Below are 18,919 nucleotides of genomic sequence, written 5' to 3' on the forward strand. Positions count from 1 at the left end.
CGATATTTCCACACGGGGGCAGATTTATTTTTCCTAACAATTGAACTTAGTGTATCAAAGACGGCCAAAGTGACGTTGGAATCTGTGTGCAGCCTTCTTCTGAAGTCCTTTAGCTTTCTTTTCTCGGCCCACGTCTCCCCGCAAGATGGCGTCTCGGCTCCTCCCATGGAAGTGCCAAGGAAGCCCCCTGGGCTTCACAATCTCATAGACGAGCGCCTTGATGTCTGGCTTCCTCAAAACAACACCGAGCCTTTCTGCGTCAACAGCGTCTAAGTGTGCTGATTTGTGTTATCAGCAGTACGTCCCGTTCCTGTAAACAACCTCTTCCACCACTTATGCCTGCCCTGAACTTTCACTGCTCATTGAATAAAGGCACAGTCAGTAAATAACTATATCATAAAACTCAATAAATGTAACTTGTATTCAATCGTATAAAATCCTATATAGTCAAATGTATAAAATCCTTACTTTAACTTACTTTACTTAACTTTCTTACATTTTATGATCAGGAATCATCTGACATCAGCCTATCATGACATGTGAGCGCAGCCATAGATTTTTATTACAGTGTAAAACCTCGTCAGTCGGCTCCTGTAGTGTAATCATCTGATAGAAAAAAAGAGTTGTCTTGTGGGAGAAGGGTGAGATACTTGAGTGGAAAGACGGAATGGAATGTGCCAGTTAAGTGATACAAGAAAATCTTGAAAAAAAAAAAAACATAAGCCCATTTTTACACAAAATATACAATTTTTTTGTCATTTTATTGGACTTAAAGGCACAGAATAAAGAAATGACCCAGTTGCATCCTCCATTTTCATTGGTAATCCAATATGGGGGCCTGTATAAATGATGGTACACACAACAGATGCTTGAAGCAGAACTTTTTAATCGATGTTTGCGTCAGTCGTTGTCAACGTTCGTGTTCCCCACCTATCGCTCAAGGCCACACGCAGCATTTGCAGCTATCGTCATAAACGGATCCGGATCCGCAGCGCTTCACGTAAGTGATGCCGCCGGCGCACATGTAGAAGCTGTTTCTGTCGTCAGGGTGCGGGTACAGACCGTCGGGTTTGCCGTTGCAGAAACCCGAGCCGGGCGGGTGAGTCGTGGTGGTGGTGGTGCCTGAGGTCGTGGTACCTGAGGTCGTGGTACTCGCACCGGGTTTGGGGGTGGTGGTCGAAGGAAGTGGGGGCAGTTCTGGTTTTAAGGCGAGAAACAATAAAGGAATCATATCAGATTGACTTGTATATATTATGGTTTTTTAGTTGGGATGTTCTGTGAGTCGTATATTTAATGGCTCCGGCCCTTTAAGACACCAAGGAGGTTATGTTAAAGCAGATGCAACTATGAACTAGGAGCAAGTTTCTTCCTCATGCCATGAGGCTCCTTAACTCCACTCGGGGGAGTAAAAGCCCACATTAAACCCCAACCCCCACATTTGCATATTACCCTATTTTTATTACTGTGTGTATTTTCCATAGCACTAAATACAAAACGTTATATTGGGTATTTTTGTATTCTATATTTTTATTTTATTTTTCAACACAAGGATACTGCTGGAAGTGTGAATTTTCCTATGGGGATGAATAAAGTATCCATCTATCTATCTATCTATCTATCTCTCTCTTTTGCTCTATCTATCTATCCATCTATCTATTTATCCATCTATCATCTATCCATCTCTCTATCTATCTATCCACGCAGAGTCCGACTGCCTGTTTTCTTTCCAGGGACATCTGTGCCATACCAATCATAAGAAAGTGTACTCCAAAGTTTTACCCGAGCAAAAGTACTGTTACATAAGAATAATAATACTCAAGTAGTGTTAAAAGTAATCATCCAAATAATGACTTGAGTAAAAGTAAAAAAAGTACTGAGTAACTGCGTCTTGTTTAGATTTTCTTTGAACAAGCATTCAATCATCAAAGTCCATCCAGTTACATTTAAGTAAATTTAAAATAATCAAGGTAAATTCAAGTACTTTGATAAACAATCAAATAATAATAGTGTGAATCGAATCAATAAATAAGGCACATTTAAAGCCCCAGTACTTATTTTTTAACAAGCTTTGCAAGCAGAACAATAAGCTAGCCCAGGGGTTAGCTACCTAAAAAGTTGTTTCGGAACAAAAACAAAAAACAAACTTGTCAGGAGTCTCAAAAAATGAAAAGCCTTACCTAAGACTTCTAATGATGGCAACACATGCTGTATTAGCCTTCTATCAAAATGACAAAGTTGGATGCAGCACTACCTGCCCAGAATGACGGGACTACTCTGTTTATTCATGAATTACGGAATGTTCCATTGTTTTGATAAAATTGGAGAAATCATGTCATGAAGAAATCCAATTTTTGATGTCATATTATTTTGAGGATTGAAAAAAAAACAACCACAAAGATGCATAATGTGCCCCTTATCTGGGCAACAAAAAGAGTACAATAAAGATAAACTCGAACATTGGCACGCTCTAGAAGACCGAACTGAAAAAAAAACCACTCTGCGGGCCCCTGGTCTCAGCAATCGTCAACTGGTGATAATGGATCGCAGCCACAACCGTTAATTTCCTTTTAGGCAGGGCACAATGGCACATTTTGGCAGACTGAAGTGAAAAAAAACAACAACAAAAAAACAACTCTGCAGGCCACTGCTGTAAGAAATAGTCGACAGGTGATATTGGATCACGGCCACAACTGTGCATGTCATTTAAGGAGGGCCAGAACAGCACGCTTCCAAACAAAAGTTCCTTCTGCTGGTCCTTGTTCATAACAATATGGGAGTGGCGATAATGGATCGAGAGCAAATGCCACCCTGAACTCCCATCTATGATGTTCATGAGCACAAGGTACTAGTATGTTTTAACAATGCCCAACAGATTTAAAGGAGCCTTATCAATGTTTCCCCCACTGCACCGATCTGCTTTTACCATACCTTTATCAAGCCCCCAAAAATGATGATAAAAGAAGTGTTTATTTGAGTTTACGTGTTGTGGAATAGCTGTGTGAGCTTGCCAATAGAATTGAGGAGAGAATAACAATCGGTTTGAGTAGAAACAGCTGGAGGTTGCGAAACTGACAGGAAATTGGCTGGGTCAAGACGACTCCAACTATCTTCGGGGAAATCGCGTAATTTTGGAGAATCGAAAGAGGACGAAACATTCCGGGAACAATAAAACGTCATCGCTGACCGAACACAGTATAAATGCCACTGTCTCGCCCAGACAGACTTTGGAACGTGACTGAATGTTTGGATGAAATAAACAACATGTTCCCTCTCTTTCAACTGCTCTTTTGTGTGTGTTTTGGGACGTAGCCCAAATACGTTCTGCTCCGAAAAGTGTGGCTTAGAAACGCAGACACATTATGTTACTCTGCTGCCATCTCCTGGCTTGAAGTCACCATTGCAGTCTTAAGTTTTAAAATGCCACACCCCACCTTCAACATGTTGTTTTTCACATCTTTATCTTTTTAATTTTGTCTTACTTCGCATAAAAAGAAGCCCTTTAACATCCTTGTTCTACTGTATGATGACAATGAAGGCCATTTCATTTTATTAAAATAAAATAACGGGGAAAAAAAGACACCAGGTCCAACAAAAATGTACAATAGTCGAAGCAATAGTTGACCCGGGATAATGGATCCCGACCAATACAGTGCGGATCGATTTAGGTGGGCCAGATCGGCACGTCTATGGACAAAAGTGACTTCTGCCGGTCCCTACTCACAAGAATATGTGATGGGAGATAACGGATCACGGAATATTTTTCAACAGATTTAATTTTAACGTACCGATATTGAGAATTTTCCGCAGATGAGAGAGAAGCGGGTGGTTGCCCGCTCCGCAGAATCGCCCGGCAAAGTCATCCAGATCCAAAGCCCAAACGAAAGCTCCGCCAAACTTCTGCTCCTGCAGGTAGCGCACCTGCGAAGACCACCGAAAGAGATAATCATCTCGGTTACTGAGGTCCACTCCGACAATGGTGGTCAACCTACTTTGGTCTCGTAGCTCTCCCTGTTGTCAAATCCGACCCACTCGTTGTTCTTTGTGGCATAAGGAACCTTTTGGTCCTCGATCCATTGAACTGTCGTATCCTTCAAGAAGCCGCAGATCTGAAGCACAGGAAAGAAGGATAAAAAAAAAAATTCAGCGTTGATCCAAAGAACCAGATCCTCGACCTTTGTTGCCACCTTATATTGGAAACCTAAACTCGATTTGCTAACCCTAGCGCTACAGCTAACCCTTGCTGTAACCCTAGCCCGGTTTCAAATTGTAACCCTAGCTCTAAACCTATAACGTATAATGATGGCAACACGTCGCAACACATGCTGTATTAGCCTACTATCGAAATTAATAAGTTGGATGCAGCCCATCCTGCGCAGAATAATGTAAGGGAGTAAGAGTATTGTTTCTTATACACAAATCTACTCAAATAAAAGTCCTAGAAGTACAAAATGTCCCAAAACTTACACTATACCCCCTAACGTGGAACTCAAACCCTAGTTTCTAGTTCTAACCCTAGTTCTAACCCTATTTCAAACCGTAACCCGCACCCTACATTCAGTTTAGACCACTGATTTTGATCTCAAACCCTACTTCCTAACCCTAAACCTACTTCTAGCTGTAAAGCCTAGCCCCAACCCTGTTTCAGAACCCCAAATTCAGTTTAATACCCCAATAAGGAGCCTAAACCTTACCTTTGAATCCTAGCTCCAATCGTTTTTGGAACATTGATATAAGTTGAAACGCTTATTTCAAGCCCAAACCCAGGCACCTAACACAAGCCCAACACCAAGTGTAAGAAACATGGCAAGAATTTCAAGCATTTACAAGCACCTTTCAAACCTTGAAAACACAACATCTAAATTCAAGAATTTTTAAGGATTTCAAGCACCCGTACTTACCCTGTAGGGTACAGTTGTGTACCGGGATACAACATAGTCCACTTTTTCACACTGTTTTCATCTCTAGTCACTCTCACTCTTTTCATATGCATATGTATCCATCTAGCTTTTTTCTGAGTTTTTTGTGTTTTTCCTTGCCCTTATGTAGGTTTTAGATCAGGGGATGTTGTAATAGTGGTCTGTTTAGCCCACTTTTTGTGATTGAGGATAAACAAATAAATTTGACCTGACAACATAAATAAATTCTGGGGAAACGACAAGCTTAATAGGGAATAGATAACTACGTTTATCAGCTAATGCGTTCCAAAACCTTGCTACCCCAGGTAAATACATCCAAATAACAAAAATAGTTTATAGTAAGTACTACTTATGTGTAATATACATTTATGAAAACATTATACATTAATAACCTTACAAATAAAAAAACTATTAGAAGGAAAAAAAATCAATTTTATTTGCCTCTGGTGTTACCTTTGCCAAGCTGGTACAGTAGGGTAGCTGGGTGGATGCCGAGCGGGGAATAGAGAGTGGATTAAAATGAAAAACTGAATTAAAAACCTCCACTTGTGAGGAATGCGATGCCCTTTAATGACGTTGTTGCTTTCATCAACTCATTATTTTTACTGAAAGTACAGTTTGTTGATTGGTTATGGCCATGCAACAAAGCGAATGTAGCGATACGTAAGCGTATTTTTGTACCTTTTGATGATTGCAAACTTGGTTTCATTGGTTATCATGTTTTTGATTCTTCCTTTAGCATCACTGCAAGCATTGTACCCTTAGAGAATAAATATAAGGGTGTTCCAACAATGTTTACTCATTTTGAATTAAAATAGCCAAGAGAGTTTTGGTACTATATCAGATTTTTTTATTTATTTATTTATTTATTTATTTATTTATTTATTTATTTATTTATTTATTTATTTTTTGGGCTAAGAATGGTAGATAATGGGTTAACACTTATCAGGGCAGCACTTCCGGAGGTGTGTCATTGGCAAGTACAGCCTGGCAGTGACCATCCTTCTCCAGGCCATTTTGAAACAATTATTACAAGTTTCCATGGTTAACAGTGGTAAGTGGAGCTTCCTGATCTGACTCGGATACAGCACCTTTCATCATCTGGTTGCTATGGTTTTTTGTGTGAATGGTCATCCGGCTCTTAAAAACGAGTTCCAAAATCACTGCGGAAAAACTATTTTGTAAATGTTGTGTGTCACATCATTCGATTCGCATTGCGTAACGTGGGGCTTTCGTATCTTGGTGAAAAGCAAAACTATATTTTGTATTTATACTCAAATTATTGATGTATTTAAACGAATTAATAACTAAATGGATAAAAAAATGAAATGGTACTTTCAAAAATAAAATGATTTAAAATAACTTACATACATACAGAAAAACATCAATAACATAGTTACATTTAGTTACATTCATTTCTTCCTCATGCCATGAGGCTCTTTAACTCCACCCGGGGGAGTAAAAGCCCACATTAAACCCCACCCCAACATTTGCATATTACCCCATTTTTAATACAGTGTGTATTTTCCATAGCACTATTTAATATTCTATATCAACACGTTATATTGGGTATTTTTGTATTCTATTATTTTATTTTTCAACAAAAGGATACTGCTTGAAGTGTTAATTTCCCTACGGGGATGAATAAAGTATCTATCCATCTATATATCTAGACATCTATCTATCTAGACATCTATCTATCTATCTATCTAGACATGTAGACATCTATCCTTCTATCTAGACATCTGTCTAGAGATCTAGACATCTATCTATCTATCTATCTATCTATCTATCTATCTATCTATCTATCTAGACATCTATCCAGGCATCTATCTAGACATCTACCTATCTAAAATACAGAAATCAACAATTTGTTCAGGTCCAGTGGACCTAATGGGTTGGGAATTGGGATTATGAACTATAAATCACCGGGGGTGTACCGCAGCGGGTTCGGAAGGCGGATACCTCGTAATAGGACCAGAACCCGGCTTCACGAGTGAAAGGACCGGCCGAAGCGGGTCCACTGGCTGGGGCTCCAACTCCAGTCTGGGACGACGTCAGACGGAAGGTACGACCGTAAGCGGGGAAGCCCATCCTCAGTTTCTCCACCGGAGTGCCGTTATCTCGCCAATACTTCATCGCGTAGTCCTGCGTTCAGATTCAGAGTATTTGGTGTAACTTGGTTTGGAGCATTCAGTCATTTGTTCAGAGTTAAAAGAAAATTTAATAAAAAATAAATCACAGAATAAAATACCTAGAATTCAATACCTATGAATAAGACATTTTTTAAGACATTTTTTCTTTTGTTTAATAGTCAAATCATTGCAATTGACAATGGTACCCCCCACACATTCTCTGTCTTTCATTCTGTGCACGCCGGCTGACTTTGATTTTTAAAAATGTAACAGAACTGATGACCTCCTTCATTTTTGCGACTGTTAATCCTGAGTTATTTCGTGTTTGACAATTAAACATAGTTGAAACCGTTCTTTCAGAATCTCAGATATAGGCAAAATTGAGGTGTCCATTCTTCTTATTTTTAAGATATAAGCAAATAATTGCATTTGACCCCCCCTCCCCTCAATGTTTTATTAATTTGTCAAGAATACATTTTGCCAATGTATTCATTTCTGTCAATTTGCTTTGAGAATTGTAGCTGAAAAACTTAAAATCTTCACTTTTGTTGGAGTTACTTGCGATTTACAGTTATACATCATTAAAATCCATTCTCTTAGAAACTTGACTCTGTTCTCCAATATGGGTGAATCTAAAGAGACCTTTCATCTTTTGTTTACAAAATAGCCAATGCATTGCACTTGATCATCCCCCTAAATTGAAATTGGAAATGTTTGAAGATAGGATATTGGAAAACGTAACGATAGACCTTTATTCATTTCTTTAGCTTACAGTGTTAAAGTAGATGAGGTCCCCAAAGTCCTCTGAGCCACGGTAAAGAGGGCTGTTGTGCCCTGTGAACTGCTCCCAAGTTCCATGGAAATCGTAGGTCATTACATTGATGAAGTCCAGTTCCCTGAAAAACAGAATCCAGATCGTGTAGAGTGTTTCCCAGATCCAATTCCTGAGTGTAACTCGAGCGACATACGTACTTGGCGATCTCGGCAATCTCGTATCCTCCGTCGATGGTACCCTTCCCCGCAGACACTGCGGCGGTCAACATGAGCTGTGGATTTCCGGTGGCCTTAGCCTCGGCGGCGTAGGCTTGCACCAGTTCCTGCAAAAAACGATTTGAGAAGTCAAACGAGATGATTGAAGCAAATACCTCCTGCTTCCTGTTCATCAACACTGGAGTACCACAAGGATGATAGATAGATAGATAGATAGATAGATACTTTGTTCATCCCTGAAGGGAAATTCACATTTCCAGCAGCATCCCTGAGCTGAGAACAATCGAGAACAATCGAAAATAACACGGGAGCTGCTGGAGTGGCTGCCATTCGTGACGGCGCCGGAAGAAAAGATTCAATTTGAATCATGTACAAACAAACAAACAATTGAATCATGTACAAAGAAACAAACAAACAAAATATTCATGTTTCAATAAGTGGAGTGTTAATGCGTTCTAAGTCCGCTATTTTACTCCTTGTATACCCACGACTGCCTCGGACGACCTCGTCGTCAAGTTCACCAATAACACTACAGTGCTCCGGCTAATCTCCAATGACGATGAGACAAACTACAGGAAACATCTGGAGGCATGGTGTCAAAACAACAACTTCTGAACACCAAAAAGACCATGGCGTTTGTGGTGGATTGTAGAAAACAAAAACATCAAACATCAGCTTCTCACTAATGGAAATGAGGACATGGAGAGGGTAAGAACTTTTAAATTCCTGGGGTAACAGTAACTAAGGACCCGTCCTGAATGGGTCATATTGCTTCAGCTGTAGGAAAAGCACAACAGCGCCACCCCAATAATCTTCAATTTCAACTTCATAACAGCAGGGACTAGTCTTTAAATAACCCTACCATTCTGTGGCCACTGCCTCCGCCTCCTCTTACTATCAATTCTACACCAGTCCAGAAATCAGCATCCCTCTCCCAACAATTAGCCGCAGTTACAAAAACGATTGCGGCGCAAGACCCAACAGATTGTAGGTCTTTGCTGACGGCTCCATCTTCAATGGAGAACGGAGGCCCAGGAGTAGTGATCTTACGAGGCACCGCTCTGATCCATTCCTGGCACGCACCCACAGGGAACTTTCGCAGTTCCTATCAAGCCGAGGAGACTGCGCTAAACGCAGTCATCTACGGGCTTGGACAGAATGACGACTGGTCCTCAGCTTCCATCATGACAGACTGTAAGTCCCTCCTTCAATCTCTCCAGGATCCAACCTAGACTTTCTCGTCCTCAAAATACACTCAACTTGCGGCCTTTCCCCACACCAATGGGTCCATTTGATATGGGTCCCAGGCAACTTCAACCTCCTGACTGCAGGCCAAACTCGGCTCCTCTCTTCCCAACCTACGGCCCAGCTAGAAGATCAGACCCATCTAGCAACCATTCACAGGAGCTGCAAACCTCCAGGGATCAATCGAACCCTGCCTTATCTGCCTTACTTCTTTCCAAACCCGGAAGAAGAATCCCAGTTATCAAGGAAAGCTCTCAAGGATCTCATCTGATTTCGGTCCGGCCGCCACCCCCCCTACTGAAGATGGCACCATTTGACACTTCTTCCGCCATCTTTCTCTCTGCCTTTTTCTCTCTTGTTTTTGATTTCAATTTCTCTATCTCTCTTTCTCACTCCCACTTATTACTCATTTTCTCTCTCTTTTCTTTCTCCTTCTATGCATCTTTCTTTCCACCCTTTTCTGCCTCTTTATCTTTTTTCCCTCTCTTCCCTTCTTTTTTTCACGCTATCTTTCTCTCTGCCTTTCGCTCTCTTGCTCTCTCTCTCTTGTTTTTTCTCAATTTGTCTCTCTCTTTCTCAGCTCTCTTACTCACAGTTATTTCTCACTTTCTCTCTCTTATCTCTTTCTGCTCCTACGTGTCTTACTTTCCACTCTTCTCCACCTTCTTCTTCTATCTTTCTCTCTCCCTTTCTCTGTCTCTTTTTTTTCTCTCTCTCTATTTCTAGTTCACTTTCTTTCTTTGATTCATTATTTTTCTTGCTGTAATTTTCTGTCTTTCTTTCTTCCTCTTTAAGTTTTCTTTTCTACTCCAAACTAAAAAGAGTTTGACACCCCTGGTCTATATCCACAGGCTGTAAAGCTATTGAACTGCCCTCCCATTCTCTCTCTCTGAGATGACAATATCTCAGATGACACTTTTCATTTCTGGATATATGGCAACACGCTTACCCTGCAGAGCAAAGTGAATCTGCCCTTGTCCTCCGGGGGGCTCCCACGAGCTCCGGGGTATTCCCAGTCCAGATCCAGACCGTCAAAACCGTGAGTCCTCAAGAATTTGATGGAGGACTGGATAAATTTCTGGCGGTTCGCTGGATTGGACACCATGATGGAGAACCTGTTTAAAAGGGGAAGGTTAGTTACTATTTAAACTAAAACAAGTAACAAAACGTATCCAATTATTTTTTCTTATTTTCATATGTATAATCGATAAAAAGAGTAAGATTATCTGCTATAGAGTTAGAGGTATTTTTAGTAATATAAGAAAAATGTTGTGTTTTTTTTTTTTTTAACAATTGATGATTTTTTTTAAATGAGCAGAAATGTCTGCCAATCAGTCACATTCTTCTTTTCTCTTCTTTTTTTTAATGAGTAATGATCCTTTTAACTCATCTCACCCACTAAAATAAGTTAACAGAATAATTAGAATCAACCAAAGGATCTTATTATTTATGTGACTTCATTTAAATCAATAAAATTAGTACAGTTGTCGCATATGGCAATAATTCTACTTTTTCATATACACACACACGTGTATATATATATATATATATATATATATATAACATTATATAACATACAACGCGGCGCGCATTATATAACATATATATATATATATATATATATATATATATATATATATATATATATATATGTATACCTGTGTGTGTATATACTGGTATATGAAAAAGTAGAATTATTGCCATATGCGACAACTGTACTATATATGTATAGGGACATTTTCTCTTTTTTTGCTCCCTCTCTCGCTTTCTGTTTTTTTCTCTCTTTCTCCTATGTCTTTCTTTCTCCCATTCTCTGTCACTTCCTACCTTTCTTTTACCTGCCTCCCTTTCTTTCTCTCTTTTCTCTTCCCCTTTTTTGTCTTCTCTTTTTCTTTGTATTCATCTCTTTCTCTCTTCTCACTGTCTCCCTCTTTGTCTTTCTTTCTCTTTTCTCCTTTTCTTCCTTTCTTTATCCCTTTCTGTCTTTTTCCTGTTCTTGTTCTTTTTTCACACTTCCTACTTCTGTACATCTTTCTTTCTCTTTCTATTTCTCCCCTTCTCTGTCACTTTCTCTCCTTCTTTTGCCTCTCTTCTTTTCCTTCTCTCTTTTCCTTCTCTCTTTTCCTTCTCTCTTTTCCTTCTCTTTTTTCTCTTCCCCATTTTTCTCTTCTCTCTTTTTTTCATCTTCTTCCTTTTCTCTCTTCTCAGTGGCTCACTCTTTGTCTTTCTTTCTCTTTCCCCCTTTTCTTCCTTTCTTTCTTTATCCCTTTATATGTCTTTTTTCTGCTCTCGTTCTTTTTTCACACTTTCTCTCCTCTCTTTCTCTTTAATATACTCATCGTTGAGTTTTTTTCCTACTATGTGGCCCCGAACTAAAATAGACACCCGTGCCCGAGACCAGTGATTTTCAACCACTGTGCCGCGACACACTAGTGTACTGTTTTAAAATTTTATAAAACATTTATGAATCATTTTCTGCAAATATTATGTCATTGTCAAGTGTCTGTGCTGTAAAAACTGGGGGTATTATAAATGATCTTGTAAATAAACATACTATTCATTGTCATTTTACAACATTTTTGGTGAGTGGTGTGCCGCAAAATTTTTTGCAATGTAAAAAACATTCCCTCAAAAAAGGTTGAAAAACACTGCTGTAGACATCCATGACTTCAACTTTTTACCACAAGAATCAACCATTCTTCATCAACAATGAACTACAATCAAAAAATAAGTGATATCGACAGCTACTATACCATTCTTCAATGAAATCTCATTGCAGAAATTTGCTACCTGAAAATAAGTGCAACAGAGATAAAAGCTGAACAGCAACACGCGCGCGCGCGCGCGCACACACACACACACACACACACACACACACACACACACACACACACACACACACACACACACACACACACACACACACACACACACACACACACACACACACACACACACACACACACACACACACACACACACACACACACACACACACACACCTCCTTAATATATTCGCCATCTGTAAATGGTTTTCCCTGCTTTGCTATGCAGTGAGCAATGTGATAGCTTGCTTCATTGGTGGTGTTTTTAGCAGTGGCAAAGGTTCAGGGTATGTGTTTGTTTGCCGTACCTGGACACGGCGCGTTTTACTGTATCCTTGTCAGACTCGTCCTTGAATTTATGTTAATGTTTCGTCTCATAATGACGTGTAACACTTGATGTGTGAGGTACAACGCTCTCGAAGCACAATGCACAAACAGTGCGGTCATTTTTTGCACATAGCCCCAGTTATCTGTCCACGCTGGCTGGAAAGAACAAGATTTTTTAATTATCGGGTGCTGGTGTTTCTGTGGCTGTGTTAGACCTCAGATCTCGCCTCTTATCCTCGCTGCTGTGCAGACACACAGAGCAGAGGAGGATGGGCGCTATCGTAAAGCCTCGATACAACGCAGCGCGCAACTGATATTTTTAAAATTTGAGGTAAAAATGCGCTTTAAAAAACATAATTTTGCCGTGCCCTCGCGTGCCACTGGTTAACCCCTTGCGTGCCATAGGTTGCCGACCCCTGCCCTAGACTATCCACCCATCAAAGTCACACCAAAGTCTCTGGAAAAACCCTAAAGTAACTCACTGTCGCGAACCAAAGTTCCATCCACCGACAGCCAGGAGAGTCTTCAGATGCGGGTTCCTGCAAATAGCCACATGGTGCATAAGAGCAGAATCCTCAAACGTCATCAATCGAAAGTAGGGTGACTCTTTTTTTTGCAGCAGCAGCAACATTTTTGCAATAACAAATCTCAATGTTTTTTTTCGGTCTTCCCAAGTACCATAACCTTTGTTTTTGATACATTTAATGAGTTTTTTAAACCATTATTTTAACTTGGTAATTATGATGTCATTTCTGCCTGAAATTCCTGTAGATTTGTATCCAAGCTTAATATTGTAGTGTCATCAGCAGATATAATATATTGTAGTTTTTATGATACCGTTATATACAATAAAACAATAAAGGTGTCCCTTAAGGACACTCCAGAGCTAATGCTCAGAAGACTTGTATTGTTATCGCCAATCTGTAAGTACTGAAGGATTTTATACATTTGACTATTAAGGATTTTATACGATTGACTACAAATTACATTTAATGCAAAAGATATTCACTGACTGGGCTGTAGTTTAATGTCAGGGCACCCTGGTGGAAAATGTTGTTTACAGGAACGGCGGGAACGGCACGTAAGGCTGATAAGATAATCAGCACATCCAGACGCAGAAAGGCCCTGATGACGTAGAAACGCTCAGCTTCCTTGGCACGCCCATGGGAGGAGCCGGCACACCATCTTGCGGGGAGACGTGGGCCAAAAAGAAAAAGCTAAAGGACTTCAGAAGAGGGCTTCCCAGAGACTCCAACATCACTAATTCGGCCGTTTTCGATGGAATACACTTAGTTAAATTGTTAATGAAACTAAATCTGCCCCCGTGTGAAAATGTCGGCTTTCTTGTTCATCTTTTCCATCAAGAAACGAGCGCGCATAAATTGTTGGGTGAATGTAGGTTGTGTTTGGTTAATGGAGTCAGATAACTAATTAGAAAAATTTGGTAAACAGTACATTTTAATAATTCATACCCAACAGTACTGAGATCTACAGTTGGACCTCTTTACTTCGCGGTTCGACGCTCGCGGCTTCAGAGCTTTGCGGCCTGTAATGGTTAAAAAAAAAAAAAATTAGGGGCGTCGCTTTCACTTTTTTTTTTCACTTTTTGCGGGTTTTTTCGGCGGAACGTCAGCGGATGCGGGATAAGGCGGCCGGCTGGATGGGACGGGGGAGGGAGGGGGTCACGGAAGTCACTCCCGGGCCGTGCTACGGAGCGAGTTCGGCGGACGCACCGTCACCCGAATAAGGATAAGCGGTGCAGATGAGATGAGATGAGATTTTTTTTTTCTTTCTTTTTGAAGGGTCATCACTACTTCGCAGATTTTCACTTTTTGCGGGTGGTTTTGCTCCCCATTAACCGGGTCTAAAAAAAAAATATATATATATATATATATATATATATATATATATATATATATACATATATATATATATATATATATATATATATATATATATATATATATATATATATTTTGAAGGTGCGCCGCTACTTCACGGATTTTCACTTATCGCGGGTGGTTTTGGTCCCCATTAACCGCGATAACCGAGGTCTTACTGTATTTGAGGAATATGTTTTTATCCGGTGATGAGCAATTCCTAGTAGTCCATATTGCTCTAGCTTTTGCAGTGGTATATTGTGCTTTATAGTATTAAAAGCTTTTCTCAGATATATGAAAAATTCAATATAGCTTGTTGTCTATTATACGCGTTTTATATTCTACCCATGTAAAGCGCTTTGGGAGGTCTTCAATGACTTGAAAAGTCCTATATAAATGCAGACCAAACGCAAAAAACGGGATCAAATCCAAATGTTTCACGTTTTTAGGATTTGATGACAACACTAACATTTTTAGGACTAAGAAATACACAGTGGTCAAGCTCAGGGATAGATTCAATTATAAATGGAGCTTGTTTTCTTCAACAGTGTCTTACTTTTAAAAAACAAGGTTTATTCATAAACACATCCATCTATAATATATGAGGTTAATATTAATAATATTAATAATATAGCATATCATTATTATCACTCCCTGACCTAATTGTCCCACCTGTTGGGTCATCATTTTTAGCTAATCAACTTTTAGCTAGCTAACTTTCATCAGATTAACACAACTTTAATAATTATATCTAATATATTTTTGAAAATAATTCTACTCAATAAACATTTTCCATAATTTGCCACAAGTAAAACTTTAGGAGTGCCTCAAACTAAATTATTTACTAAATAAAATAATAAGTAAGGAGAGTAAAAATGGAAGCATACCTCTTTATCAACAGTGAACTGAAAAATCAATTTAAGTTACTTCCTGCAAGTGACTTTTGGGAATTGTAGTCTTTTTGGGAGGCAACTTAGCACTTTCTAACAGGGGAGATGTAGAATTTGAACAAAAACTATAAATTAGTCAAATTTAATTGCATGATGAAATTCTGTTTAGAGTACTTTATCATATTGTTAAAGGAAAAGAAATGATTTTATAATTTAATGGGCTTCACCTCTTAAGGAAGTTGATGACATTGTATCAAAAATGACGATTAAAGTGCATTTTATTTAGTGTTTAACCCTAAATATTGCAAAGACTTAAAGTGAATCATTAAAGTGCAAATTTGAGAGAAAAATGAGGGTAGGAGAAAGATGCGGCGGTAAAATGTTGCTCCAAACAGAGAATCACCCTCATCATAAACCTTACTTTGTCTTCAGGCTGTTAAAAGTTTGATAGAGGACCTCGTCGTTCCACTCGTATGTCACAAGTTCGTTTTGGGAGTTGATGATGGAGAAGGCGTAGATGAGGGTGGTACACAGGAAGGGGTCCACGTCCTGGGGCATGTATTTCCCCTGACCCGGTCGGTACTGGGACCAGTTTGTAAAGTAGCACTCCATTTTGCTGGCGCATCCTACGTTAAGCACAGAATTCGATCAATCCAACCGGAAGTCTAAAGTGAGGGGAGCGGCGTGAAGCTGGCTTTCCCTCATGGCGGAGTTGGTGCGCGCATAATTGCTTATGAGAAAAGGTCAAAACGGGATCATTTCTAAGTTTTAACCAACATGTTTTTGTTATCCGTTAGCTTGACGTTAGCTAATGTTTACACACAAACACGACAAAGCTAACGTACGATAGCTGAGCCGTTTCCATTCGTAAACATGTCCTTTTTGTGTCACATTCACTCCTTTCATTTTCCTAGCCAATCGTCGGAATTTGGCTAATGTTAGCATGCTAACACTACAGAGCTTACTACGGATGGGCGGGTTGAAATTACTAACGATGTACTTTTTGTGCCCGGCCTATGGCATGAGTGTAGTCATTGATATAAAAATCATTACAGTATTCTAGCTGAGCTTGACCAACACATTCCTCTCATACAGGGGTCTCTAATCTGGTGCCCGCAAGCACTAGGGTCCCCCCTAAGGACAGCTGAGGTGCCCAACGACCTGTTCTGAAAATAGGTCACTTGTGTTCGAACATTGTGATTTTCTAGTCAAATGTTTTTTTTTAATGGAGAGTCTTTTCAACCCTATTTCCAATAATGAATTTCACAATAACATAGTAAGAAAATAGTGATAACAGAGTAACTTCAATGCTGATCTTTTACTTTTTGTTTTACTTATTTTCATTGATATTTTTCGCATGTTTTTCCAGAAGTGTCCAAATGGGATTAAATAAATTGGTTATTTTTACGTGCATTTTGTCATTTACTGAAAGCAGTGAAGATTGAATACGTTTAGTGTTTGTTTAATTGCTTTGCATTTCTTTTATTGTTTGTGTCACAGTTGCCATGGCCCCAAATTGGCCCCGCCCGTCTGGCGCCAGCTGCGACTCATTAACAGATTGGCTTTCCGTCTTTTTAAGCTCAGTGCTCTCATTTTTCCTTTGTCAGTCCGTCATCGTGCCTCTGCCCCGCAAGACGTGGGTTTTGACTCTGTCCTGTTTCCTGTTGGTACTCCCTGGCTGGTATTGTTCCCGTTTAATTTTGTTCTGTTTAATATCGGTTTCCAGTTTCGTTCCCGTCCATTCGTTCCCGTTTATTATTTTCTCCAGTTTTCGTTCCCGTCTAGTTTGTCCTATTTTGTTTCCTGTTTCTTTATCAGTCCTGTCTCTCCGTCCTGTCCAGTATCGACCCCATTGGTCCGATATCTATTCGGGCTATTGGTATCGATCTCGTCGGCCTCTGGCTCCCTATCATTTCACGCCAGACTGTATGTGCATGACTCCCCATTTCCCGTAAAATAAAAGGCTTGTGTGAGAAACGTCACATGTTTGGGTCCTGATCCTATTCTGGTTCATGACAGTTTGACTTTTAAATTATGTCAATTAGTATTTTACAATTATTTTGTGAATATTTTAACTTATATTTAGTGTGTTATTCAGGAATCGCCTGATTAGTCAATAATTTGGTGCACAATGTATTATTATTATTACTATTGCGAATGTGTCATTTTAATATAAAAAGATCTAAGGAGTCGTTTGGGAGCCGGTGCTTTTCATTTAGCTGAGCCTTATTTTTTAAATAGAGCTGTCCTCCTGGGTGAGACCAGAAGGGGGCAGTGACGCGTCACATGACGTCATCATGACAAACCACCAAAGCAGGTTTGTCTGAGTCATTTTCGCGCACTTTTCAGAACATATTTTTGATTCATTACCTGGTGAGTCAGATTGCTGAGAAACATGGCCATGGCAACAATTTCAAGCATTTTCAAGCAGTTCACCCAAAATTCAAACGTTTCCTGACTTTGTGTCATGATTGCTGATTTGGGGCACCTGCGACTGCCCCGTTGGCGCCAACAGTCCTGGTCGCTGATTGGCTCCCTGACACTTTTTAAACCCCTGTCTTCCAAGAGGAAGCTGTCAGACCGTCTGCGAACCTATGCTCTCAGCTAGGCAAGCTTTTGTATTCTCCGACACTATCCTGCCCTGTTTTTGCCTACCTGATACCTGTTGCCGGCCTGTTTCTGGATCCGTTTTTGCTTTGCCGTCCCGGCCATCGACCTGTTTTGCCCTGTTTCCTGCCTAATACCAGTTGCCGACCTCTTTTCTGGACTCGTTACTGCCCTTGCTCCTCCGTCAGGGCCATTGACCCGTTTTCTCGCTGTCAACAACTACCCTCGCTCGACACGGAAGTGCCACTTCCGCGTTTTGGCCATCAGCTACCTGTGACAGACGATCATCGGATCGTGGAAGCAGGTACTGCTCTCTTTCTCAATAAAAACTGCGTAAAACGAACGCTATTGGGTCCTGTCTCCGTTCCTGGCTTGTGACATCAGATTGCTCAGAAACATGGCCATGGCAACAATTTCAAGCATTTCCTGACTTTAAAAACACAATATTAAAATTCACTATTTTCTCTCTCTCTCTCTCTCTCTCCCTTTTTCTCTCACACTCCATACGTCTCTCTTATTCTCTTTCTTTGTTCCTCTTTGTCTCTTTCTCTCTCTGTGTCTTTTTACCTTTTTTGCTCTCTTGCTTTCCCTTTCCTTCTTTGCTTTTTTTCTCCTTCTCTCTTTCAATTTCTCTTTGGATTCGATTCTCGCTTTCTTTCCCCCCTCTCTCACTCTTTCTCTTTTTATCTGAGGGATTTCAAGCACCCCTATGAACCCTGATTTTTTTTAACTTTTGCCAAAACGCCAGTTAGACTTCTATGTGGCATCGGACTGAACCATTATCACCAATTCCCTCAATTTCCGGCCATATCTCGAAACATAATTTAAATAAGAACTTACCCAACTGGCATAACACCAGACACAAGCCTGAGAAAAGAAAGACAATATTTAGAATAAACAGGGAGCGGGGGGACATGGGAAATGGATTTTTGACATACCTGCGAGTACGGTGAGCCGGGTCATCGTGAATTCCAGTACTCAGAAATTCAGCACAAACTTCCTGCAATGAAAAGGCAGGAACTTGTTATTTGAGACATAGGACCGAGAAAAACACACATTTTCTGTCTTTGAACTCACCTTGGGACCAGATGAGAGACCCAAACA

General features: G+C 40.0%; 1 protein-coding gene across 2 annotated transcripts; it reads right to left on the minus strand.

Moving 5' to 3' along the window:
• Positions 1-770: 770 nt before the first annotated feature.
• Positions 771-18,817, minus strand: LOC148363723 (acidic mammalian chitinase-like). 2 transcript variants are annotated; one of them, XM_088337093.1, is made up of 12 exons: positions 18,754-18,817; positions 18,656-18,682; positions 15,630-15,834; positions 12,921-12,977; positions 10,236-10,401; positions 8,024-8,148; positions 7,824-7,947; positions 6,882-7,064; positions 3,990-4,106; positions 3,786-3,918; positions 931-1,197; positions 783-838 (listed from the first exon to the last, which is right to left on the minus strand). In XM_088337093.1, exons 1-11 carry the CDS (start codon positions 18,776-18,778, stop codon positions 938-940), a joined length of 1,422 nt encoding a protein of 473 aa, XP_088193219.1. In that variant the 5' UTR covers positions 18,779-18,817; the 3' UTR covers positions 783-838; positions 931-937. The 2 variants fall into 2 exon arrangements, with proteins under 2 accessions (XP_088193218.1, XP_088193219.1); XM_088337092.1 differs by having other exon boundaries at positions 771-1,197.
• Positions 18,818-18,919: the final 102 nt, after the last annotated feature.

Source organism: Urocampus carinirostris, chromosome 6 (genome assembly GCF_059441175.1).
Source record: "Urocampus carinirostris isolate Australia breed hairy pipefish chromosome 6, RoL_Ucar_1.0, whole genome shotgun sequence".
In the NCBI taxonomy this organism is placed as follows: Eukaryota; Metazoa; Chordata; class Actinopteri; order Syngnathiformes; family Syngnathidae; genus Urocampus; species Urocampus carinirostris.